Source organism: Anomaloglossus baeobatrachus, chromosome 6 (genome assembly GCF_048569485.1).
Source record: "Anomaloglossus baeobatrachus isolate aAnoBae1 chromosome 6, aAnoBae1.hap1, whole genome shotgun sequence".
In the NCBI taxonomy this organism is placed as follows: domain Eukaryota; kingdom Metazoa; phylum Chordata; class Amphibia; order Anura; family Aromobatidae; genus Anomaloglossus; species Anomaloglossus baeobatrachus.
This window is the reverse complement of record NC_134358.1, coordinates 230,529,609-230,556,643: the sequence shown is the minus strand read 5'-3', so window position 1 is coordinate 230,556,643 and position 27,035 is coordinate 230,529,609. Positions and strand designations below refer to the sequence as shown.

At 43.5% G+C, this 27,035-nt stretch overlaps 1 protein-coding gene across 1 annotated transcript in view; it reads left to right on the top strand.

Annotated features, from left to right (window-relative positions):
* JARID2 (jumonji and AT-rich interaction domain containing 2) overlaps positions 1-27,035 on the top strand; it is a 204,195-nt gene that overhangs the window by 97,704 nt on the left and 79,456 nt on the right. Inside the window, exons 3-4 of the mRNA XM_075314734.1 lie at positions 9,945-10,071; positions 20,783-20,952. Of these exons, the coding sequence (XP_075170849.1) occupies positions 9,945-10,071; positions 20,783-20,952 (297 nt within the window). The remainder of the gene's footprint in view (positions 1-9,944; positions 10,072-20,782; positions 20,953-27,035) is intronic.

Sequence of the window (27,035 nt, the reverse complement as noted above, 5' to 3'; positions counted from 1 at the left end):
TAACACCTGAGGAGTGGAGATGGATGTCAGACCTATGTACCATCCTCCAAAACTTTGAGGACTCCACCAAGATGGTGAGTGGTGATGACGCCATTATTAGCATCACCATACCGCTACTCTGCCTTCTAAAACGGTCTCTGCTGAAAAACAAACATGATGCATTGCAGGCGGAGCGCGATGAGTTGCAGCAAGAAACAGTAGTGGGTGTGGGTGATAACACACAGCCCAGCCTCGTCTCATCACAACGTGCAGTGGAGGACTATGACGAGGAGGAGGATGAAGACATGGAGCAACTCTCCGGCCAAATTGAGGATATGACATGCACACCAGTCATATCCTCGGTTCAGCGTGGCTGGCCAGAGGACAGGGTAGATGAGGAGGAGGAGGAGGAGGAGGAGGACAGCATGTTCAGTCATCTTGTTGGTCAGGCTACTGAAGTCCTGGCTGTTAAGAGTCTGGCGCACATGGCTGACTTTATGGTAAGCTGCCTGTCTCGTGACCCTCGCGTTAAGAACATCTTGGCCGACAATCATTACTGGTTGGTAACACTGTTAGACCCACGCTACAAGGAGAACTTTTTGTCTCTTATTCCCGTGGAGGAGAGGTCAACCAAAATGCAGCAGTTCCGGAAGGCCATACTCACGGAAGTAGGCAAAGCATTCCCCTCACAAAACGCTAGCGGCATAGGTCAGGAATCAGTGGACAACCGAGGCGTACAGCCGAGAGAGGCACAAGTCCAATCTGCCAGAGGTAGGGGAACAGTCTTTAAGATGTGGGACAGTTTTCTCAGCCCCTCACGTACCACAGCCCCTGAGGTGCGGGGTAGTGCCACAAGAAATCCTAAGTTTGCCCAGATGCTGAAGGAGTACCTTGCAGATCGAACAACTGTACTCCGACATTCCTCTGTGCCTTACAATTATTGGGTATCCAAGCTGGACACGTGGCATGAATTAGCTCTCTACGCCTTGGAAGTCCTGGCCTGCCCTGCTGCTAGCGTTTTGTCAGAGCGTGTTTTTAGTGCCGCAGGTGGAATCATTACAGATAAACGCACCCGCCTGTCAACTGAAAATGCTGACAGGCTGACTCTGATCAAGATGAACAAGGGTTGGATTGGGCCAGACTTCACCACACCACCAGCAAATGAGAGCGGAATTTAAAGTTTGCCATGTACCTCCACTCACCCATGGGTACACACTTCTGGACTTTGGATAATCGCTGGACTGCTCCTCCTTCTCCTCATGCGCCACCATGATGATGACCGTTACAAATTGCAATACTTAGGCCTTTGTTTCAGGTATACCCCCAGTGGTAAATTTTTTCGCCCATTCTTTGCAGAATGGACATTACAACGACAGGAGACCCGCTCCTTTGCAATGGGAACAATGTTTTGAGGCCCTCATGCACGTCTCTACCCAGGGACAACATGGAGCCTCCCAATTTTTGGCTGCCCTGCCTAAGGGCTATACTATAATACACCCACTTCCTTAAAATGGACACTTAATGTTTTGAGGCCCTCATGCACGTCTCTACCCAGGGACAACGTGGAGCCTCCCAATTTTTGGCTGCCCTGCCTAAGGGCTATACTATAATACACCCACTTCCTTAAAATGGACACTTAATGTTTTGAGGCCCTCATGCACGTCTCTACCCAGGGACAACGTGGAGCCTCCCAATTTTTGGCTGCCCTGCCTAAGGGCTATACTATAATACACCCACTTCCTTAAAATGGACACTTAATGTTTTGAGGCCCTCATGCACGTCTCTACCCAGGGACAACGTGGAGCCTCCCAATTTTTGGCTGCCCTGCCTAAGGGCTATACTATAATACACCCACTTCCTTAAAATGGACACTTAATGTTTTGAGGCCCTCATGCACGTCTCTACCCAGGGACAACGTGGAGCCTCCCAATTTTTGGCTGCCCTGCCTAAGGGCTATACTATAATACACCCACTTCCTTAAAATGGACACTTAATGTTTTGAGGCCCTCATGCACGTCTCTACCCAGGGACAACGTGGAGCCTCCCAATTTTTGGCTGCCCTGCCTAAGGGCTATACTATAATACACCCACTTCCTTAAAATGGACACTTAATGTTTTGAGGCCCTCATGCACGTCTCTATCCAGGGACAACGTGGAGCCTCCCAATTTTTGGCTGCCCTGGCAAAGGGCTATACTAAAATAGACCCACTTCCTTACAATGGGCACTTCAGGTTTACAGGCCATCATGCACGTCTCTATCCAGGGACAATGTGGAGCCTCCCAATTTTTGGCTGCCCTGGCAAAGGGCTATACTGAAATAGACCCACTTCCTTACAATGGGCACTTCAGGTTTACAGGCCATCATGCACGTCTCTATCCAGGGACAATGTGGAGCCTCCCAATTTTTGGCTGCCCTGGCAAAGGGCTATACTAAAATAGACCCACTTCCTTACAATGGGCACTTCAGGTTTACAGGCCATCATGCACGTCTCTATCCAGGGACAATGTGGAGCCTCCCAATTTTTGGCTGCCCTGGCAAAGGGCTATACTAAAATAGACCCACTTCCTTACAATGGGCACTTCAGGTTTACAGGCCATCATGCACGTCTCTATCCAGGGACAATGTGGAGCCTCCCAATTTTTGGCTGCCCTGGCAAAGGGCTATACTAAAATAGACCCACTTCCTTACAATGGGCACTTCAGGTTTACAGGCCATCATGCACGTCTCTATCCAGGGACAATGTGGAGCCTCCCAATTTTTGGCTGCCCTGGCAAAGGGCTATACTAAAATAGACCCACTTCCTTACAATGGGCACTTCAGGTTTACAGGCCATCATGCACGTCTCTATCCAGGGACAATGTGGAGCCTCCCAATTTTTGGCTGCCCTGGCAAAGGGCTATACTAAAATAGACCCACTTCCTTACAATGGGCACTTCAGGTTTACAGGCCATCATGCACGTCTCTATCCAGGGACAATGTGGAGCCTCCCAATTTTTGGCTGCCCTGGCAAAGGGCTATACTGAAATAGACCCACTTCCTTACAATGGGCACTTCAGGTTTACAGGCCATCATGCACGTCTCTATCCAGGGACAATGTGGAGCCTCCCAATTTTTGGCTGCCCTGGCAAAGGGCTATACTAAAATAGACCCACTTCCTTACAATGGGCACTTCAGGTTTACAGGCCCTCATGCACGTCTGTATGCAGGGGCATTGGTGAACCTCACAATTTTGGACTGCCCTGGCAAAGGAAAATACTACAAAGACTCACTTCCTCAAAATGGGCACATTTGACTCAAGAGGCCTTCATGTACGTCTCTTCTCAGGGACATCGGAGTGCCACACAATGTTTTCACGTAAAATCTTTCATGTATTAATCTCAAAAAGTAACATACACCAGCTCTATCTCACTATTGGGTATGTGCCCTTAACATTTCTGCCATGAAAAATCATTTTGGGGTCATTTTGGAAGGTTTTCTGGTGAGTCCGTAAAAATGGCGTGAAACGCGGACAAAATTGTTCACAGCTGTGACTTTTCAGTGATAAATGCTTCAAGGGGTCTTCCCCATGCTGTTGCCATGTCATTTGAGCACTCTTCTGAGACTTTTGTGCCATTTTTAGGGTTTCTCCATGCTGCCGGGGGGTCATTTCACAAAAATACTCGGGTCTCCCATAGGATAACATTGGGCTCGTTGCTCGGGCCGAGTACACGAGTATCTTGGGAGGCTCGGCCCGAGCTTCGAGCACCCGAGCTTTTTAGTACTCGCTCATCACTAATAATTATTTAAGTATCCTGCCTCACTCGGACCTCATACAATAACAAAATCCTGCTTAGTCTAAATAATCATATCTGTGTGTGGTTCACATCATCATTTAGAGCGTATGCATGTAATAACAAAGTAAGAAAAGATACACCATGGATATCATGCCAGGGTGCACAGGTCAATTACATTACATACCCCCAGAGCCGATAAGCAGGATGATGTAGTCCCCGGTCCAGGCCCGACGCGCGTTTCGTGATCCTTTCTCAAGGGCCACCACACGTTTTTGTTCTTCTTACCATGCAGCAGCCAAACCGTCACTTGTAGTAGTTATTTGGAATAAAGGAAAAGAATAAAATACAAATCTAAAAAAAAATGGGCAGTGGTGCTTCTGTACTGTGAAACAAGATGTCTTCAGGGGACGGCAATAGAAGTAGTGTAAGTGACAGCTGACACTCCCTAATGACAGTAGATGTAGAGGGAGCCAATAGAAGCTGTGGGGCATCTAAAAACATATGTGCACTTTTTTTAAAAAAAAAATAAGGTGCCTGAATGGACTTTACGATAATGTTGATGGTACAGAGATTGCACTAATTTGATACACATGGGAATGTTTTCCATGTTCATGTGCCTCGGGGTCCTACACCTGGGGCACAGTGCTGGAATGTGCTCCTAGGTCAAGCTTATTTATGCTGGTGGGGAGAGGTTAAAGTCATTCTCTTCAGCCCATATGAGACATGTAAACATCACACTATGAATCTGGACCTGAATCCACAATGACATATGTATGTATTTCATGTAGAACTTGGTGGAAGACATAATCGTGGACTTCACTTATTTGCAACGGATGGAATCTACAGTGAAAATCCACTGCTTTCTTTTTATACCATTATTAAACTCCCTTTTCAAATCCATAGCATGTCCTGTGTGCAGACTCCACAACAAATATGCAGTGTGTGAATCCACCTTTAAAGGGGTTTTCTATCAGTAATTTATTTATTTTATTTTTTTTTTAATTTTTCTTTTTTAAGCCATGGATTGATTAAAAAATAATAAACAGTTTTATAATCTCCTTTCATCGTACCCATGGGTTCAGTACAGGCCACTCTGCAGATACTGATTCTGTAGTCAACAGAATACCGCAATGTTGTGAAGGCTGCGCATCGCTGCAGAGGTCACATGATTAGGAGAGCGCATCATTCGCTGTTTCTCTTTTACTCACCTGACCACTACAACCAATTACAGGCTGCATCTGGGTCTCCAAACGTGGCAGACCCCACATCTGAAGTGAACTGCGTTGGATCCGTCGAGGCGCTGAAATGGGGAATATCCAGCGTTAATTTTTAGACCACCTATAGCTATAATTTTTTATTTTCTTACTGTTGGACAACCCCTTTAATGAAACGATTGGTTTTGCTAGTACTTTGAGTACACGCTGTGTAATGAGCAGTTTTCTATGCACACAATATGTAGACCCTTTCCTGTAGGTTCTTATTATTTCCTTTGTGCAAATTTAGTATTTTAATAAGTGATGTGGAGTGCGGCGCTCTGAAATGACTAACCTTTGGTTAATGCTGTGATGTACCGTCGTCTAATAAAATACCGCAGGTAATAAAGGACCTAACTACTCTTCTGTGAATACTAAATTCATTTTTTGTAGACCCAATGACAGCAGTTACAATTAGAAGCGCTGCCAAATGGCCCTTTCAATAATGATCGTGTTGCGTTCGCCGAGCTCTAATATTTGTGTTACATAAATATCATTTAGAAGATTTTACAAAGAGAAGCAGCCATGACTAAAGCAATTATTAGCTCTGTTCCATGGGGCTATCAGGTTACGGTGGCGATGACGGATACTCGTAATGGGGTTTATATTGAGGGACAAGCTTCTCCCTGTCTATAAAGCGTGTTGTGTTTACTGGCACCAATTATATAGAATAATCTGAATTAGGATTAGTTTGGCATCTGATAAGGATGTGAAGCTAAATATTGTGAGAGTTTAGGACTGGTCTATGTGTATATATAAGCTAAACCCTAATACTGTATAGTATATGGATATAACCAGGGCACCGGTCTGCTCACATTGTGACTGCCACCTCACTGTTACAGCCCATTTAGAGCAGCCAATCTATATATATATAATTGCCTTATTCTGTCTGTCTGTCTGTCTTTCTCAAAAATGACGTCATTACAGTGACAACCGTCGCATTGGCCGCTCGGCTCGGCCTGGCCCCGCCCCCCGCACGGATTAGCCGCTTGGCCAGGCTCCGCTCCCCGCTCACATTGTCCGCTCTGCCAGGCCCCGCCCCCTCATGCATTGGACACTCGGCCTGGCCCCACACCCCGCACGCATTCCCCGAATCTACACGGAGCCCCGACTCCCAGGTGACTGCTGCACCCCCGGGAGCCCACACCGGCAACCCAGCCGAGACATACCCTTGAGTTGCTGGGATTGTGCCGGAGCCGGCATACGCTGGTAATCATGGTACACATCGGGTAACCATTGAAACCACATTCCTTAATTACCCGATTGTGTACCATGGTTAGCAGCGTATGTCGGCTCCCAGCCCATTCAGATCGTTGGTCTCCCGCTGTCAAACACGCCGATGCGTGCTGCACAGCAGGAGACCAACAAACAAAAAGTGAACCAGCACTGTCGCTTTGAATAGTTACCTGATGTGTACCATGGTTACTAGCTTACCCCGGCTCCCGCCACATGTGTGCCATAGCCGGCATACGCTGGTAACCATGGTACACATCGGGTAACTATGGAAACCGCTTTGCATAGTTACCCGGGCCCCGCCACCCCACACTTTCCCGCTCGGCCACGCCCCCACACTTTGCCCGCTTGACCACGCCCCACACACACTTTGCCCGCTTGACCACGCCCCACACACACTCTGCCCGCTCGGCCATGCCCCACACACACTCTACCCGCTCGGCCACGCCCCACACACACACTCTGCCCGCTTGGCCATGCCGCCCACACACATTGGGCACCTCTACACCTCCCCCCCAGGACTACTCCACCTATTACAACGAAGGAGAAGCCCTGCGTCACTGAATAGATAGGTGCTCTGAGGTAAAATATATACGTAGGAAAAAGTAACCCTGGCACACTACCACTCCCAAAAAGGCAATAATGCAGTAATTTGTATGCAAAAAGATTTTTTTATTGATCAAGTTTGTTCAGTATTCATTATGTGCATGTGCTTGGTCCAAAAACAATAGACGTTTCGGCCGGAGGCCTTTGTCAACATGAACACATGTCCAGCGGTGGTTAGATAAAAGTCCATGTTGACGAAGGCCTCCGGCCGAAACGTCTATTGTTTTTGGACCAAGAACATGCACATAATGAATACTGAACAAACTTGATCAATAAAAAATCTTTTTGCATACAAATTACTGCATTATTGCCTTTTTGGGAGTGGTAGTGTGCCGGGGTTACTTTTTCCTACTCCACCTATTAGACACCTCCCATCCAGGACTACTCCACCTATTAGACACCTCCCCCCCAGGACTACTCCACCTATTATACTTCTCTCCCCCCAGGACTACTCCTACTATTATCCTGCTCTCCCCCCCAGGACTGCTCCTCCTATTATACTCCTCTCTCCCCAGGACTACTCCTCCTATTATACTCCTCTCTCCCCAGGAATACAACACACACACTGCACAAAATATACCTCCCCCCAAAACACACCTCCACCAAAACACACACACACACACAAACCGCGCAACACACACAGCACCACACACACAACGCTGCAGACACACAGCGCTCCACAAACAATGCAACACACACAACGCAACACACATACAACACCGCTCTCACACACCGCCACACCCAGACAACACCCAGAACATTTACAGCGCCCTACACAAACACTTGGCAACTACACACAACAACCTCTATATATATATATATATATATATATATATATATATATATATATATATATATATATATATATATATATATATATATATATATATATATATATATATATATATATATAAAAAATCATACATTAACTACACAATAAATTCTAGAATACCCGATGCGTTAGAATCGGGCCACCTTCTAGTATTCATATAAATGCTCATTCGGATTATCACCCATCTGATCAAGTCTGCAAACACCAGAAGAATGAGCTATGCTTGTTCATCGGGTGCGATGATAAAATAATTTCCAGAAGCACGTAGGCGGGATGACATGATATTCTTTGGGAACAGAACGGTCATATTAATTATTGTACTGTCCACCCAGGACATTTGGCCGCCTATGTGAGAAAAGATAGTAAATGACCAACATTCAGTGTGCATGTAGTAAATCTGCAGTCGTTTGGCGGCCTAGATTGTGCCGTGTAAACCTACCATCAGTACTGAATAGATGCAGAGAAACAAAAATATAATTGAAGCCATTTATAATAATGAGTATAGTATATTCCGAGATGAGGAACTTTCAATTTTAGCAAGTTATTTCTTCATTCATGATGCGTTCTGGTCAATGACAAGCATTTGTCAACTATATGCATGGGGACTGACCCTTTACAAATTGTTAGGGACTGAATTGTTCTCACACAGTATGCATGTAGACTGTCCCTTTACAAACTATTAGGCACTGAATTGTCCTCGCACAGTACGCGTGTGGACTGGCCCTTTACAAACTGTTAGACACAGAATTGTCCTCACACTATGCATGTGGACTTCAGGTGCATTAGCTAGGCTGAGTTCTGTTAATGACAAGCATTTGCCAACTATATGCATGTTTACTGGCCCTTTACAAACTGTTAGAGAGAGAATTGTCCTCGTACAGTATGTATATAGACTGGCTCTTTACAAACTGTTAGGGACTGAATTGTCCTCACACAGTATGTATGTGGACTGGCCCTTTTCAAACTGTTAGGGACTGAATTGTCCTCACACAGTATGCATGTGGACTGGCCCCTTACAAACTGTTAGGCACAGAATTGTCCTCAAACAGTATGCATGTGGACTGGCTCTTTACAAACTCTTAGGGACAGAATTGTTCTCATGCAGTATGTATGTGGACCGGCCTTAACTAACTGTTAGGCACAGAATTGTCCTCACACATTATGTATGTGGACTTAAGTTGCATTACCTCATTACCTGGGCTGATTTCTGTCCATGACAAGCATTTGTCAACTATATGCATGTGGACTAGCCCTTTACAAACTGTTAGGGACAGAATTGTCCTCATACAGTTTGCATTTTGTATATATGGGGAGAGGTCCTGTATAAATTATCCAATCTGAGAGCAGAAGAGCATTTTGCTTATTCGTTGGATGATTGTGATATGATCAAGCGTTTGTATACCAACACATGTGAAAAGGTAAGTTTGGAAGCAAACAGTTACTTCCAAGGCTGACCCTCTAATTTCCAGCGAACATTTGCTGTCGATGTGCTGCTAGAAGACTATTAGAATGCTGCTTATTTTCATGGAGCGTTTTTCCATGCCATAAAATGCAGCAGAAATGTCTGGTCGCATGTGAGCAAGGTTGTGGAAATACTACTCACATGAATGGGATGCGAATCGTCAACGTATCTGGAATCTGCACCAAAATTGGTGAGCATTTCTAAGTCATGCTGTATATATCCTTGTACTAGAGGGGAATACAATTTTTGTATATAGACCCCAATCACACATGCAAGATCTTCCACGAATATGGTTGCAGATTCCCTTAGTAACCCGCATCCCATGCATTCATACCCTTCCCGAATTATTGCCCATGTTGCTGAAAATAAATGGGAAAATGTACACAAAAAAGCCTGCAGATCATGCCTCTTGTGCAGCACATCGCACTGCATATGTGAGAAAAAAATCAATCGCTCCCATGAATACCTGTCAGATTGATATGCTTTTGCCATATATACCCTATGCAGAGGATCCTACTCCTGTCATGTAACTTCTTACATGTCTGGTCATTTTTTATTTATTTTTAATCTGTTAGATTTGTAACGTCAACTTTGAATGTGAATTTGTCAGTGATAAACATATAGTAAGGGAGGGCTACCAGAGCACCAATCATTGCCACTTAGATTTCTTGCTTTATAGATCCTAACTAACTATTAAACTATAAAAACGGAAATCTACAGTCACTAGTGTTCCTACAGGTTTATACATGTCACTATATTGTGTGCACTTGGTCATCTTTTTTATCTTTTATGTCCCTCCTTACAGGTCTTCTTCTTCATGGACAGTCTAAAGGGCAGTCCTCAGAAAATGAGAAAGATGACACATCTCAAGGTTCTTCACTCGCTAATAGTGTGACATCTTCAGATTCTGAAGATGGGCCTGTCAGGAAAAGGTAAGTCCTGTTTAGATGATGGCAAAAATTACACTGTTATGTTGGAGTAGAAAATTATTAAGGAAATGTCATAAATAAATTCCTACATGGCTTTTAATTAACAAATCCTTTTTGTTTTTGTCTAGGGAGGTAATCCCTGCACAGCAGGCAGCTACTTACAACAGCAAACTTGCTCAGGTCACTGCTGTTTGTCCATTTTAGCTATTGTGGGGGGCGTGTTCTTCTCTCACCTGCATGATGTTGCCTGCTTGTGATTCGTCAGCAGCATACAGGGAGAAAAAGTACACACCCCCAGTGAAAAGTACTTGATAACAACCACTTGGACTTAGCAAAGTATTTGGCACCTACTAGGTTAATTTTTGTTTAAATCTCTGCAATGTAGAGGTGAAATAACAAAAAAAAAGTTATTTTGCATTGTAGTCTCTACTACATCATATCAGTTCAGCATGAAAAATTTGTTGAAATGTCCTCTATAAAGGGAATGTGTCATCAGAAAATAACCGTTTTGGTTTTTTTTCTCCTATCATGATCTTTAATTAAAAAATGTAATTTTTACTCTGGCCACTGAGCCTTTTTTAGACTTGGGCTAAGGACACATGGCGAGTAAAATGGAGCGAGTGGCATGTAATAAAAAAAATCACATTCCATTCGGATCCATGTTATTCTATGGGTTCGCTCCCAAGAGTGATTTTTTTTTTCTCAGCCCTAATCGGACTGAGAAAACAATCGCAGCATGCTGCGGGAGGAATCCGATTAGTTTTCACTCGCACTCCTACAAGTCTATGGGTGTGAGAGAAACATCGCATCGCACCGTAGTGCAATGCGATATACGCATCGGCTGATAAATGAGGAGATAGGGAGATTAATCCCTCCCTCTCCTCCGCAGCTCTGATCCGATCGCAGCACAGTGGCATGACGCTTGGCTTACACTCACAGCAGAGCTGGAGCCGAGTGTCATGCGATGCACTCGCAGTAATGCCCATGTATTCTTAGCCTTTATACTTTCCTGTTCTTTCAAGAAGAGTTTTCAGCAGTCTCCTTATCAGAAGAGGAAAGATTTCATTGACCCATAACACCTTTATACACCACTAATAACACAGGATTCACTGATGAAAAAGGGCGACTAATGTGTTACCAGTCTCTGTAATCCTGCGTCTGACAATAAGGAGCCTGCTGAAAAATCTTCCTGAAAGGGCAAGATATGAATCTAGTGGCCAGTGTGACAATTGGATGAAAGATCTTGAAAGGAGGCCGGGTTGTATTAAGGCAGGCATGACAACCTTTCTAGGAGCAATGAAAGTGACAGAAGAGGAAAATCTGCAGATTTTGGGCTCTTTTTTTGTAAATTTTGACTTTGAAGTTGGGTTGCAGAGCTTTTTTGAAAGCCGTTTACCCACAACAAAAATTAACATTAAAAAAATATCCACACCACAGGCCTACATCCATATGGAAAATACCACAATGTTGGCATGAGAATGTTTAATTCTCACCCACTTGGTCTTATTTTTTGGAAAAACACCGTAGCAGCACTGTCTTTTACTTTTTTTGCCCCTAAAAAAAGCGTTAGGACTTATTTTTGGAGGAGGTCTTATTCTTGGAGAAACATGGTTGGGGGTACGTTTACCCCCAAAAAAAGCAGACACCCCATTTCCCAGGAGACTCATACTTACCAGACTTGGACATCTGCGTGGCTCCCAGGTCCTCCCTGTGATCTTTGGAGGGTCCTGCATGCCGTCGTCCCCTGCTTCTGGCTGACACACTCACACACAGCAGATCACACATTTATCAGATTACAGACTCACTCACTCATCACATCAGCATTAAAGAATGCTTCTGGCCGCAGGGAATGATGGGAGGAAGTCATGTGTCCGCAGTTACTGTAAGCTGTGTCCTTGCGCTCCACGGCACTGCCTCTCAGGATTCTGCTGGCGAGAAGAAATCTGTGTCGCTGGATGTGGTGAGTGTGATCCGATGTGTGTGCGATCCGATGTTTGTGTGTGCTCGCCGATGTTTCTGTGTGCGATTGATTGTGTGTGTGTGTGTGCGTGTGAGATCGCATGTGTGCGGGTGTGCGATCACTGCAGGTCCTCCCGCTCAGCGTCTGGTGAATGTGATTGCGGTGTGTCCACTGTCTATAATGAAGTGTCCTGCAGTATCTTTATTTTTTTTTAGCTGCACAGACACTTCATTATTGATCCGCGACCAGGGCTTATTTTCGGGGGAGGGTTTATATTTAAGCGTTGCTCCGAAAATGCTGAAAATCCCTGCTAGGGCTTATTTTTGGGAGAGGTCTTATTTTTGGAAACACACGGTATTTGTACAATGTGTATTGTAAAGAGCAGGTAATCTGCGGCATTTCTGCTGTGTGTGGACAAGCCCTTAGGCCTTCTCGTATTCCGCTTTCGCACGATTTCTGCAGTCTTTCTACTGCTAAAGTGCACAAAGGTTGAATATCTGTACAGATAGAGATACTGTAGTGACCTGGGAACAAAAGATATAATTTAATTTTTATATATGAAAATGAGTCAATTGTGTAGGTCACACTGGTGCTAGAATTCCGCATATAAGTGCAGTGGAATGTGTGAAAAGCATTGTTGACTGACTTTTCATCGCTGTCTCCCTCTAAATGGTGTAATTGATGCCATGGTGGAAATCTACGTGCAGACGCTGGCACAGACATTGCTTTTTCAGTTGGATCAAACCTAAATGGCTAGTGAAAAGCTAATATTCATTCCTTGCCTGCGTCTGTCTGGGGACCCCTGGCTGCTCGGGAAATGTGCCATGCTTGCTCCTGCGTAGCCTTTGCCAAAGCTAATAGGGGTTAAGGTTGTAGAAAAAAAAATGCACGTCTCCTCTCCACAAGGAGAAGGTGGAAGACGCGGAAGATTCCTTCTGGAATATTAAGTATCAGCTGACTGTCTAAATGATGTAGCAGCAACGTCTGACGGAAAAAAAATCCTTATTACCTACCACTAATGTACTTTACGGCATGAAGTGGCCAACAGATGGATGGCAAAATCGTTTGCCTGACTGTACTTTTTGGCTGATGCGGGTAAAGAGATTTTGCAGGTATTAGAAAAAGAAGCAAGCAAAACCAAACGCCAGACCCTTTTATGATCCAGTCCAGCACTCCAGCATTATTAAAGGTACAGAACACTAAACATGTCAGGGTGAGATCTGAGCTCTGTTGGTTTTCATTGGCCATATCGGATTTGCAGAGCCCCAACAAAACTGCACCCCTCGGGTGAACCCTTTTATCACGTAGTAATCCACAGCATCTTTACGATTGGCCTGTGAAAATTAAACCTTTAATTTGTGCAGATATAGTCAACATTTTTCATTTCTGTAAGGTAATAAAAAAATTTGTACCCTAGTCTTTGTTACTCAGTTTTAACCCCATTTTGGAAATGATACTCCTAAAGCAACGTAGGCCCTACAGATGGTCAATAGAGTTTAGGTCTGCAGAGATGCTTGGCCAGTTCAGCACCTTTGCCTTTGCTAAAAAAAACTGACGGTAATGTCCTATTGGAGATGTGTTTTGGGTTGTTATCATGTTGGAATACTTCCCTGTGGCCCAGTTTCCAAAGGGAGGTGGGGATCATGCTCTGCTTCAGTATGTTACAGTACATGTTGGCATTCATGATTCCCTCAATGAACTGTAGCTTCCACAGCTGGCAGCACTCATGCAGCTCCAAACCATTACACTCCCACCACCATGCTTGACTGGAGGCAAAACACACTTGTCTTTGTACTCCTCACTTGGTTGTCACCACACACTTGATACCATCTGAACCAAATAAGTTTGTCTCATCAGACCACAGGGCATGGTTCCAGTAATCCATGTCCATAGTCTGCTTGTCTTAAGCAAACTGTTTGCAGGCTTTCTTGTTCATCATCTTTAGAAGAGGCTTCCTTCTGGGATGACAGCCATGCAAACCAACTTGATTCAGTTTGCGGCGTATGGTCTGAGCACTGACAGGCTGACACCCCCCCCCCACCTCCCCCTTCCAGCCCTTTCACCTCTTCATCAATGCTGGCAGCACTAATATGTCTATTTTGAAAAAACAGCCTCTGGATATGACGCTGAACACATGCGCTCAAGTTCTTTGGTCGACCGTGGTGATGCCTGTTCTGAGTGAATCTGTCTGGTTAAACTGCTGTATGGTCTTTGCCACTGTACTGTAGTTCAGTTTCAGGGTGTTGGCGATCTTCTCATAGCCTAGGCCATCTTTATGTAGAGCAACAATTCTTTTTTTCAGACCCTCAGAGAATGTTTTGCCATTAGGTGCCATTTTGAATTTCCAGTGACCAATATGAGAGAATGAGAGCGATAATACCATTCACACATAAGACCTTGTAACACTAGGGAGTCCTATGACGAAAGGAGAGAAAATGATTAATTGGGCATAATTTGGACATTTTCCCTTAGAGGTGTACTCGTTGCAAGTAGGGATGAGCCCTCCTGTTGAAATTAGTTTCGGCAGTTCATCCGGACTTTACGTAATGTCTGGCTCTGGACCCGGACTTGACCTGCACCCCAATCAAAGTCACTAATTTGGCGATTCAGGTCTCCGCCCACATGCAGCCAGCCATAAACAGAACATGTCCAAAGCAGGGTGGGCAGGCTTTTTCAGTTTTTGTTTTTTTTTGGGGGGGTGCACATTACATCCAATAATGTTTTTGTTACCCCCAGTGCGAGCCTTTCAAACACTGCAAGCTGAGCAGCGAGCTCATTTTCTAAGTAATTATATTTCAAAAGGGTCAAAAGGAGCTATTAACATGAAAGGACACAAGAAGAAAGTATTGAACACGCTTGCTGAAATTTCATTAATAGTTTGCACAAAAGCCTTTGCTGGTGATGACAGCATCACGTCGTGTCCTGTATGGAGAAACTAGTAACAGGTATTGCTCAGGTGTGATTTTGGCCTAATCTTTCACCCAAACACTCTTCAAATCCTGAAGGTTCCGTGGGCTCTTTCTATGAACTTTGAGCTTTAGTTGTTTCCATAAATTTAATTTTCTATTGGGTTCAGGTCAGGTGATTGGCTGGGACATTCTAGCACTCACTTTTTTTGTTTCTCTGAAACTTCTTGAGATTTCCTTGGCTGTGTGTTTGGGATTATTGACTTGCTGAAATGTCCACCCTCATTTAATCTTTATTCTCCTGGTAGATGGCAGCAGATGTTTATCAAGAATGTCTCTGTACATTTGTTCACTCATCTTTTCTTTAATTAAATGAAGATTGCCAGTACCATATGCTGAAAAATAGCCCCACTTAATGATTTTCCCACCACCAAACTTCACTGTTTGTGTGGTGTTTTTCAGGTGGAACTCTTTTTGGCTTTCAAAGGGTTCCATTTTTTATTCATCTAACGAGACTATATTCTCCTAGGCTTGTTTAAAGGTTTTTAAGCAAACTTTATATGCACCTAAACATGCTTTTTGTTTAGCAGTGGAGTCTTGTGTGGTGAGCCTGCATACAGACCATGGTGCTGAGTCCATTCCTTTCTGTAGCTCTATACAGTTGGTTCTTGGCTATAGGACAACTCTTCTGATAATTCATTTCACTGCTCTGTCTGAAATCTTGCCAGGATCACCTGGTTGTGGCTTGTTTACGGTGAAATTGTTTTTTCCACTTCTGGATTATGGTCCCAATAGTGCTTACTGCAACTTACAGAATAATTTTTAAACTACTTAAACAGATGACATCAGTTTTGTTTTGAACAATAAGCTTGAAAAGGTTTTGAGACAGCTCACTGGTTTTATCCATCATAAGCTGTTTATTGTGTGGCACCTTAGTAATGAGACATCTTTTTATAGGCCATTGGTTGAACCAGCTGATATTATTTTTCGATAAGTGGCAGGATTGCTTTCTACTTACTGATAACTTTCAGTTACTATCCTGATTTTTCATGACTTTTTGGACCTCTATTTATGCATGTGTTCAATACTTTTTCACTGTGTTATTTCCCATTAGGATTTAATTGGTTGTTACTGACATCTGGTGTGAATTTCACATCACTAGCACCTTTAGAAGTATATTTACTTAGAAAATGCATGACCTGTTCAATATTTATTTCACCCACTGTGTGTATGTATATAAATGTATTATTATATGTTTTTAGTGGCAGCCAAGTGAAGGGTTTAGCTTTTCAGTTCGGGTGGTGCAATGCCAAAAATGTGTTGCTTTTTCCCCAGTAATAAAGGACCACCATTGCAGCTGCCTTTTAATCCCTGACTTTGATGCTTGGCGAAACCGATTCTGCTTTCATATTGGGGTGGTCAGGATTGACAGCTCCTGGTCAATCGAGGGTTTATCTGACATCTCTTGGTCAGTTGTGGTGGTTTTGTGTTTTTATTTTGTATTTTTTTTATTCGTTTCTATATTGGAAGATATAGTTTATATGCGAATATTGAGGCTACATCGTGATGTGTTGTGTGCACGTAAATCCAGTAAAGGCCCTGTCACACACAGAGATAAAGCTTTGGCAGATCTCTGGTTGCAGTGAAATCATGGACATATTGTTCCATTTGTACACAGCCACAAACCTGGCACTGATTGTCCACAATTTCACTGCAACCACAGATCTACCACAGATCTACCACAGATCTACCACAGATCTACCACAGATCTACCACAGATCTACCACAGATCTACCACAGATCTACCACAGATCTACCACAGATCTACCACAGATCTACCACAGATCTACCACAGATTTATCTGTGTGTGTGACAGGGCCTTAAGGCAACTATTGGTGATCACGTCTCATGGCTGCCATCACTCTCAGGCTACTGCTTTTCCAGTGAAATACCGTACATAGGTTGTACTAGGTTTACTGTTAGTAAGGCGATTCCCAGTAGACTTTACTGTATATAATAGGCTTTCTCTTGTATATTTTTGTCATGTGACCTCATAGACTTCTCTCACTTCTTTTCCTGATGGCTCAATGTTCTCCAGGTACCTAGAAAAACGAGGTCTGTTTCTTGTAAATGTCGAGCAGCATGAGCGCGTTGTCATCAGGACGGCCTTTAGGGCCTGTTCAGTGTTAGGTCACAACTGTAGAAGTCAAAGGAGGTTGCTGGCGATCTGTCAGTTACTAAAAATTCATGAAAGTCTCCAGACTTCAGCAACTAGCGCTTTAAATATTATTGTAAAGTGACAGACGAGCCTTCAAATGGAGCAATATTCTCAGAATGCCGCGCCAGCGTCTCCAGAGGTGACGACTGATTCAGACCCTACTCTGATAAAGCAGTTTATTAAGAGATTTGATGGATTGTGTGAACTCTCCCCGTTCTTTATACTTCATCAGTATGTGTAAGTGTCTGGTCACTGGGTTCAGATCTGCAGCACTTATGAAGTAGATCGTTAGAGCAGGAATTGCCTTATGTCAGAAATGACTTATTTGCTTTTTTAAGAAAAGTGAGTTTTTAATTGGTTTCTTACAAGTAAACAGTCTCAAGATGTAAACTTTTAACTACATGTCTTGGATGGGTTTAGTTTCCAAAGTGAAGTTTCCTCTGTACTACAAAACCTATACGGCTGCACACTAAAATGCTAACCATGAAGAAGGGAACTCTGATATTGCATTACTACTATAGGAATATTTGTAAAAAAAGAGATATTTAGTATATGTATTGGCCAATGTATATGAGCCCAGTCCCCACAGCAAGGTAATCTCTGTAAACCGGGAACCTAACTAGACTCCTGCTATACAGGAGAGTGAACACAGCCGTATATGTTTTGTAGTTATAATGTGTTTTCGGCTAGCACCTGTTCACACTTGTTGGATGTGTGGGTCAGACTTTTTGTATATTTATAGTGCATTTCTTTCTGATTGAGCACTCTGCCCTATAACCAGGCTGTGTTCACTCCCCTTTATAGCAGCAGTCTAGCTGCCCAGGCATGGAGGTTTTTAATCCAGATAGTGGCATTACAGGTCAGGTTCCCGGTATACAGAGATTACCTTGCCGTGGTGACTGGACTCATATGCATTGGCCAATACATATACTAAATATCTCCTTTTTTCAAGAATTTCTATAGCAGTAATGCAATACCAGAGTTCCCTTAATCTTTGTTAGCATGTTAGTGTGCAGCCGTATATGTTTTGTAGTTATAATGTGTTTTCGGCTAGCACCTGTTCACACCTGTTGGATGTGCAGGTCAGTCTTTTGTATATTTATGGTGTTTCCTCTGTACTGACACCTCATAGACTCAGCAAATGTATTTTCTAACCAGAATACAAACTGGTGTTTTTATTTATTTTTCTCACTTTCTTTTTATAGCGCCATTCATTTTCACAGTGCTTTACAGACATCATTATCACTGTCCCCATAGGTGGGAAACCACTTGAGAAGGCAGAGACTCAGGAAATGTGCTTTCATGCTCAGATCATCTTACGGGGTTGTCCGGCTTTGGTGTACAGGTCTGCATTCACAGCATGCACTGTGCGCTCTGTCCGGATTCTCCGGTGCTGATGTTTGGAGCTGGCGGGGGTGTGACCTTGCTCAATTCAAGTCTGTTGAGCAAGCCTGGATCGGTCTAGTTGATACATGGCCGGAAGTATGCACATTGTATACTTGCGGTAACATGACTGCTCGCTCAAGCGTGTGCCAGTACCAGAGAGTCCTAACAGCAAGTGCACTGCACACTGTGACTATTCACAAGTTTGCAGTCAACTAGTTACTGCACACAATTACTTACAAAATGCAACAACAGATATAAGATATAAAGATGTTCATGGATTTACATAAAGATCTACATGTCCGTATATGTAGTTTAGGGAGTTGATGTTAGTGACAGATTCCCTTTATATTTGTGCATTTTTTCTTTGGTAGGTAGCCTTTTCTTGTCTTTATAAGGTGGTACGTCAGTGGTTCCCAACCTTTCCTACCTTGAGAGCCATGTCCAGTGAAGGTTGTGAGGCAATATACTTACATTCAGGGGTTTTCCACCTTACCCCCATTTGGTGTTCTGAAATCGGGCACTTCCACCACACTGTTGCAAACAGCTTCAAGCAACTGGTGGTGACACGGTGGCTCAGTGGTTAGCACTGCAGTTTTGCAGTGCTGGGGTCCTAGGTTCAAATCCCACCACAATCAACATCTGCAAGAATTTGTATGTTCTCCCCGTGTTTGCGTGGGTTTCCTCTGGGTACTCCAGTTTCCTCTCACATTTCAATGACCTACTGATGGGGAACTTAGATTGCGAGCCCCAATGGGGACAGTGTTGCCAATATATATAAAGCGCTGTGGAATCAATAGCGCTATGTGAGTGAATAAATATTATAAAATATTATTAAAAACTGTTTAGCTGGAAGTTTTATCCCATCCCCATATCCATCCCATCTCCATAGTAATCCAGACTATATGCAAGTAGATCTGCTTTTCTGTGTAGGGGCTTTCACACAAAAAAAAAAAAAAAATCACCATTTGGAGAACTGCTCTTCATAGCTGTTTGCAACCTTGTTGCATTTGCACCAGGTCTAACAAACGGCCACTGATTGGCGACCCCTGTTCTATGCCATTATTTACATCTAAAGAGAATGTGTTACTAAGTTTTTGGCCCCTAATCTGAGAGCAGTACAATGTACAGATAGTGACCCTAATTACAGAAATATCTTGCTTTATGGGCTACTGGCTGTAATTTTAATAAGATCACTGTTTTATCAGGAGGTGATGATCACTAGAGTATTAATATAGTTCTCCATAATCATGAGCGCCATATAAGCTTGCTTCCACTTCTGATTTTTGGCTTTCTGCCGATGCACAGTGTACACAGAAAGCTGCCAATCAGTGGTGTGGGCGGGGTTATACAGAGCTGAGCTTTCAGAGAACTGTTTTTTCTGCAGCAGATAAAACTTGGATTTTGTCAAAACTGCAGCAAGTAACCAAGTGAGTGATACATGGCTGGAATCAGGTTATGTGCCCCTACCTCATGCAGCTTTCAGATGAGGTAGCAAAAATCTGGTGACAGATTCCATTGTTATCTTGCCTACTGCAGCATCAGATGAAATTTGACCATTGTCTTGTTTTACAGCTGTATGTTTACTTTTGTGTCCTCTTGTTTAGCGGGAAAGTGCAGATCTTCTCCTAGAATTGTGGCAATACTGCATACCGGAGAAATGTTGACATAGTGTGTGCCCTATCTCCCAGGAATCCATGTTGGCCATCATTCACATTTGCTTGGGGCATTTGCCTGACACACAAGGTTGTCTTCAAAACATATGGTTATTGTAGTGAAAAGCATAGCTTGTCACGCACAAAGTGTCTTTTATGTAACCAAATAGCGATGAGATAGACCTGTATCCTGAATCTTGGGCTTGTGAAGACCTCTTTACTGGAAATGTATAACCATTTGCATGACGCGCCTTTGAGAATCGATATCTAAACTGGGCACAAGAGGTTAATAATGAAGAATATGGAACACTTCCCGCTGTAGGATCTGCCTGTTTGCTGAGCGATCTGCTTCAGGCAGTATGAGAACGGCAGCATTTTCTGTTCAGGCATATCTAATGTATCACTCAGGCTATGGTTACAGATGAAGTCCTATATTGTGAAAGTTCTTCACATCATTGTGTAACTAATCCAGTGCCCCCCACCCCATGCGTTTCGATTTTCAGTGATGAAAAGGTGTGTTGGATGAGTGATTTTATGGTTAGTCCACGTGGTAAATGTCCTGAATATTCATCTGATGTCTTTTGTTCTTTAGGCCAAGGCTGCAAGCACAAAGAAAATTTGCCCAATCCCAGCCAAACAGTCCGAGCACAACCCCCATCAAAATTGTGGAGCCATTGCTACCCCCCCCAGCTACTCAAATATCTGACCTCTCCAAACGCAAGCCTAAGACTGAGGATTTTCTTACATTTTTGTGTCTTCGAGGTAAGATTCTGTCATAATTACTTCTGAAATGAATACATAGAGTGATTTATGGTAGTATGCATTATGTAAGGGCTATACAGTGACATATCATTGAGTCTTTGCATCTTATGAGTTCCTATAGTGTTGTATTGCGACTGATGATGGGCGGACTCGCATATAACTGGGACAGGCAGATCCCTGTGATCCGGTTATTAAAATCCAGTTCCGGGCCGGATTCCAGTCCCCATATAAGATTATGGGGACCAGAATCCAGCGATTAAAACTGTTGGTAGAAGGGATAGGGGGATAGGAGCAGCGCGCCATACTTACTGAGACTGCGTCATGGCTGCACATTGCTTCCAGGCCATCTTTTTACTTCCGGGGCTGCCTATTGGCCGTCATTGCATATGCACTGCTTTCCCCACACACCGCTGTCTGTGAGTGGTTGCAGTCAGACGCGCCCCAGCCTGAGCAACAGCATGTCTGAGACTTCCGATCACAGACGCTACATGCAGCTATCGTGATATGAAAATAAGTAAATAAAATATCTGGTGTAGGGTCCCTCCATATTATGATACCCAGCACAGATAAAGAATACAACTACAGGCTGCAGCTCTCAGCCGTGTGCTTATCTTGGCTATGTATCAAAATAGGAGGAACCGCATGCGGCTTTTTTTTTTTTAATTATTTAAATAAATGATTTTAAAAAAACAGCACATGGTCTTCCCCAATTTTGATACCCAGCCATAATAACGCCCGACAGCTGGGGGCTGGTATTTTTAGACTGGGGATTAGTGGGCCACCACCCAGCCTAAAAAATAGCAGCCTCAGCCTCCTGGGATTATCGCATCTATTAGATGCGACAAGCCCAGCGCTTTACCCGACTCTTCCCGATTGCCCTGGTGCGGTGGCAATCGGGGTAATATAAGGGGTTAATGGCAGCATACAGTTGCGACCAAACCCTAGATTAGTAATGGCAGGCGTCTATGGCACCCCCCAGTAATAATCTGTAAGTGAAAAGAAATAAACACAAACATCGAAAAAAATCAAATATTTGGAATAAAAGACAAAAAAACCCACCCTCTTTCACCACTTTATTAATCCCAAAACACCCCTTTAGGTCTGACGTAATCCACACGAGGTTCCACGATGATTCAGCTCTGCTCTGTTATTTGCTGTGACCGCAAATAACCTGAGTGACGTCACCGCTGATCGCGTGGCTCATTTATTCTCTGCCTGAACCTCAGTGTTCGGTCATGTTACATAGCGCGCTGTGACTTCAGCCATGTAGCAGAGCATGTAGTAATCATCGTGGGACCTATGGATTATCTGGATTATGTTGGACCTGCAGAGGTGTTTTGAGGGTTAATAAATTGGTGAAAGAGGGTGTTTTTTGTATTTTATTTCAAATAAAGGAATTTTTTGGTGTTTGTGGTGTTTGTGTTTATTTACTTTATTTATTTACTTTTACTTACAAATTAATAATGGGGGGGTCTCATAGATGCCTGCCATTACTAATCTAGGGCTTAGTGGCAGCTGTGGGCTGTTATCAACCCTTTATTACTCCGATTGCCCTAGTGCGGGTAAAGCGCCTGGATTGTCGCATCTAATGGATGGGACAATCATGGGCAGCTGTAGGCTGCTTTTTTTTAGGCTGGAGGTGGTTCAATAAGCATGTGCCTCTCCAGCCTTAGAATACCAGCCCCCAGCTGTCAGGCTTTATCCTGGCTGGGTATCAAAATTGGTAGGGACCGCACGCCATTTTTTTAAATGTATTTAAATCGATAAAAAAAAAAAAAAAAAAAAAAGCAAATTGCATGCGATTCCTCTTAATTTGATACACAGCCAAAATAAGCGCACGGCAGGGGCTTCAGCCTGTAGCCTGTATGCTTTCTGTGCTGGGGTCACAATACAGAGGGAACCTACGCCAAATCTTTTGTTTATTTTTATACCACGATACTGACCCGCAGACAGCGCCTGTGATTGATTGCAGTCAGACTCTGTCACACAGGCTGGTGGGCGCATCTGACTGCAACCAATCACAGACACCAGGACAGTCGGTAGGCGGGGAAAGCAGTGCATATGGATGAGCAATAATGAGCCACCCAGGAAGTGAAGGAGAGGCCACGGGAGCAGCTACAGCTGGGCCGGAGCCTCGGTAAGTATGAAGTACTTGCTTCATTCTTACTTTCTTTATTTTTCCTTTTTTTTTTTTTTTTTTTTTTTAAATTTCCCGACTGTCTGATCTGGATCACTATCTGGTATCAGGTCAGGCACTCTGGTATGTTTGAAACCGCGCGGATCCGGACTTTTACAGACAGTCCGCCCATTACTAATTGCGACCAACCACGATTGCAAAGTGGAGTTGCAAATGTTGTTTTTTTTTTTTTTTTAAATAAATTTTCTAGTTGCATGTGACAAATGCAACTGCGCCTCACAAGAACCTTGTCTGCGATCTTGGCTGTGTTTTTTTTTTTCTTTTTTATTTACATAGACAAAAAACAAATCCGCAAAACGTCCCAAAATTAGTGTTTTGGGACATACAACGTGTCTAAGAGTTGTTATATGAGACATGTTCCTATGTAGGCTCACTTAAATTTGGCTATTGGGCCTAGGCTGTATACCAACATGTCATACCAGTCTCAGACCAAAAACGTCTGCGCTCCGGCTGTCTCGCGACCTTTAGAGCTTGCAATCTGGATGTGCGAAAAAATTACCAAATCTCCAACATGACATAAGCAAGTCGCACACAATGTAAGAGGTTGTTCTCAGAGCTACTTAGCTGAGGCTTCTGGCATGATGTGGATTAAAGGCAGATCACATTTTGGCTTACGATAATTAATGTGTGCACACACCATAATAATGGTCATCAGGGTTTTAATGGATGCCAACACATATTAGTGACTTTACCAATACTTAGATTACATATTCCACAAATGTAATGAGGACATAATTCTTGGCTGTCAAAGGGCTGATGCCGGTGCAGCAGTGATCATAGATGATGAGGTTCACTGGAACCAAGCCATAAAGGCTCCTTCAGGTGCCATATTCTATTTATTCTGTTCCCTTATCTAGCGCCATAAATTTGACAGCACTTTACAGAGTTTATTATCATTGTCCCCATTGGGGCTCACAATCTACATTGCCTATCAGTATGTCTTGGAGTGTGGGATGAATCCGGGAAACCCACGCAAATACAGGGAGAGCATACAAACTCTTTCCAGATGTTGTCCTTGGTGGGATTTGATCCTAGGACCTCAGAGCTTCAAAGCTAGAAGAGTAGTAGTAACCATTGGACGGCCATGTTGTTGTATCTACTGAGCTATTAACCCCCGAAAGGAAACCTTCCTACCTGCTACATCCATACCAAAATCATATGGTAAAACTCGTTACTTGATCGATCCTTGATCGTCTTGAGTTTCAAAATGCTCTAGTTTCCCTTTGACTTCCATTATACTCAGTACTTGAGTCACATCGGCGCACCCCATGCTCGATAGAGAAACAAGCAGTAATCTGACTTTGGGTCAGAGCAGAACAGCTACAACACCCATCACTGCTAAGGACGCCTTATCTGTCTAAAACACCGCTTTAATATGGAAGTGTCCATTATAGAAAGTTAGAGTAATAAAAAACAGTTTTATCTGCCTTTGGCTCTGTATTAGTTTCGGTATGCGGGTAGTGTTTTATCATCTTAATTTTCTTCCTTATGAAATATATTCGCATTGATCCATAGTGTGCACTTATGAGACTCTTCATACAGATCTGTAAATGTTAGGCTCCAGTTAGTTGGGCTCCTCATTGTACATAGAGAATACACATTGTCCATTGCAGGTAAGTGTGAATAAGGCCGTACAGGACACAATACACAGAGCTCTACGAAAAAAGAAGCTCGTTACCGGGTACATAGGAGGTCTTAACACTTTCCATGATTCACAGACAGTGCCATATCCAAAATATATAGATCTCAGTGTTGAGTGACAGGTGCCACTGCCTACATGTGTAGGGTAAGCACAGCTTGTGGACCTTTACCTAAAATGCCATCTTTCCTCAATGTCGTAGTAGAGTTTTCAGAGCCATTACCGGTTCTATTAATATTAGTCCGCTCCACGTATTGTAGGTCTAATGTTTCCTGTTCTGGGTTGATTCATCTCGGGGCCGTTTTGTTGGCAGCTTGTAGTCCTGTAGTTACCGGATAATCACCGTGATTATGATCCGGCCTGGTAGATTCCTCTGTACATGTGAGTAGGAGTCATCTGGATCATATGCCTGGCTCCGGTCACTATTTTCGTAATTTCTGACGCTGCTCCTCACCCATGATGCCGTCTGCACACCGACATAGGCTCAAGTTACTTGAAGGCACCAAGGATTTGCAAACATCATATTAAGTTTATTAATGTAATCAGCATTTCAGCTGCCCTTATACACAGACCATAATGTCCTGTGCCTTAAAATGACGTTTTATAACGTGTCCGGATGAATACATGTGGTTTCTATGTAAACATGGCTGATATGCTGCCAGCTAACACTGGGGGAAAAAAATCATGAAATGCTGTTTTGGCAGGCGGCATACATTTTCAGTGCTTGCAGTTAATCCAGCTGCCTGCTTCAAGATTAGAATTATTTCATCAGATCTTAAAATGTCCTGAAATTAGTCTGGAACGAGGAGTGCTTGTAGCTGCGATGGAGAAAAAACAGCTTCCATCAACATCCACGCCGCTCGTGGCACATGCTGGTACAGCCGCTGCTTGGCGTGCATCATGGGTGGTGCAAAGAACATGATGAACACACCGGGTACACGCCTAATAACCGTCTGTAACAATTTCAGGTTAATTGGCAACAATTTAATCATTATTGGTTGCATCAAAAAAAAGCACATAACACTCAATGTTTTGGTTTTTTTTTCCCCCAGAATGTGATTACCGTATTTTTCGCTTTATAAGACGCACTTTTGTTCCCCTAAATTTTGGGGGAAAGTAGGGGGTGCGTCTTATAATCCGAATATACGGATTATATACTGCAGGGTCCAGGGGAGGTGGGGGCAGCTCTGGAGCCGTGCTGGAGGCTGAGGGAGGCTGGTAGAGGCAGGTGAAAGCTGCGGGCGGCAGCGTTAGATCTCCTGCTCCCGCTCTTATAATATGCACAGCCGCTGTCAATCACCGTGGTGATGGGCTGGGGGAGCGGCGCATATTATATCTGCCTGTGTTTCCCTTTGATCGCACATGCCCCCCTGTGTTAGCTATGGCCCCCATACTGCTGCCCATAGTAAAATAAAAAACTCTTTACTTGCCTCCTCCTGCGTGTCTCCCATATGTAGAAATTTTAATAATAACATTAACAAATTCTTCTTAGTTCTCCTGATATAGCCATGTCTCTCACCTCATGTGCAGGACATTGCAGCTTAGGTATACATGGTTACGTTCACTTACAGTGGGGACGGAAAGTATTCAGACCCCTTTAAATTTTTCACTTTGTTTCGTTGCAGGCATTTGGTAAATTCAAAAAAGGTTCATTTTTTCTCATTAATGTACACTCTGCACACCATTTTGACAGAAAAAACCCGCCCAGAAATGTAGAAATTTTTTCAAATGTATTAAACAAGAAAAACTGAAATATCACATGGTCATAAGTATTCAGACCCTTTTCTCAGACACTCATATTTAGGTCACATGCTGTCCATTTCCTTGTGATCCTCCTTGAGATGGTCCTACTTCTTCATCGGAGTCCAGCTGTGTTTAATTAAACTGATAGGACTTGATTTGGAAAGGCACACACCTGTCTATATAAGACCTCACAGTGCATGTCAGACCAAATGAGAATCATGAGGTCAAAGGAACTGCTCAAGGAGCTCAGAGACAGAATTGCGGCAAGGCACAGATCTGGGCAAGGTTACAGAAGAATTTCTACAGTACTCAAGGTTGCTAAGAGCACAGTGGCCTCCATAATGCTTAAATAGAAGAAGTTTGGGACCTCTTCCTAGACCTGGCTGTCCAGCCAAACTGAGCCATCGTAGGAGAAGAGCCTTGGTGAGAGAACTAAAGAAGAACCCCAAGATCACTGTAGTGAGCTCCAGAGATGCAGTAGGGAGATGGGAGAAGTTCCACAAA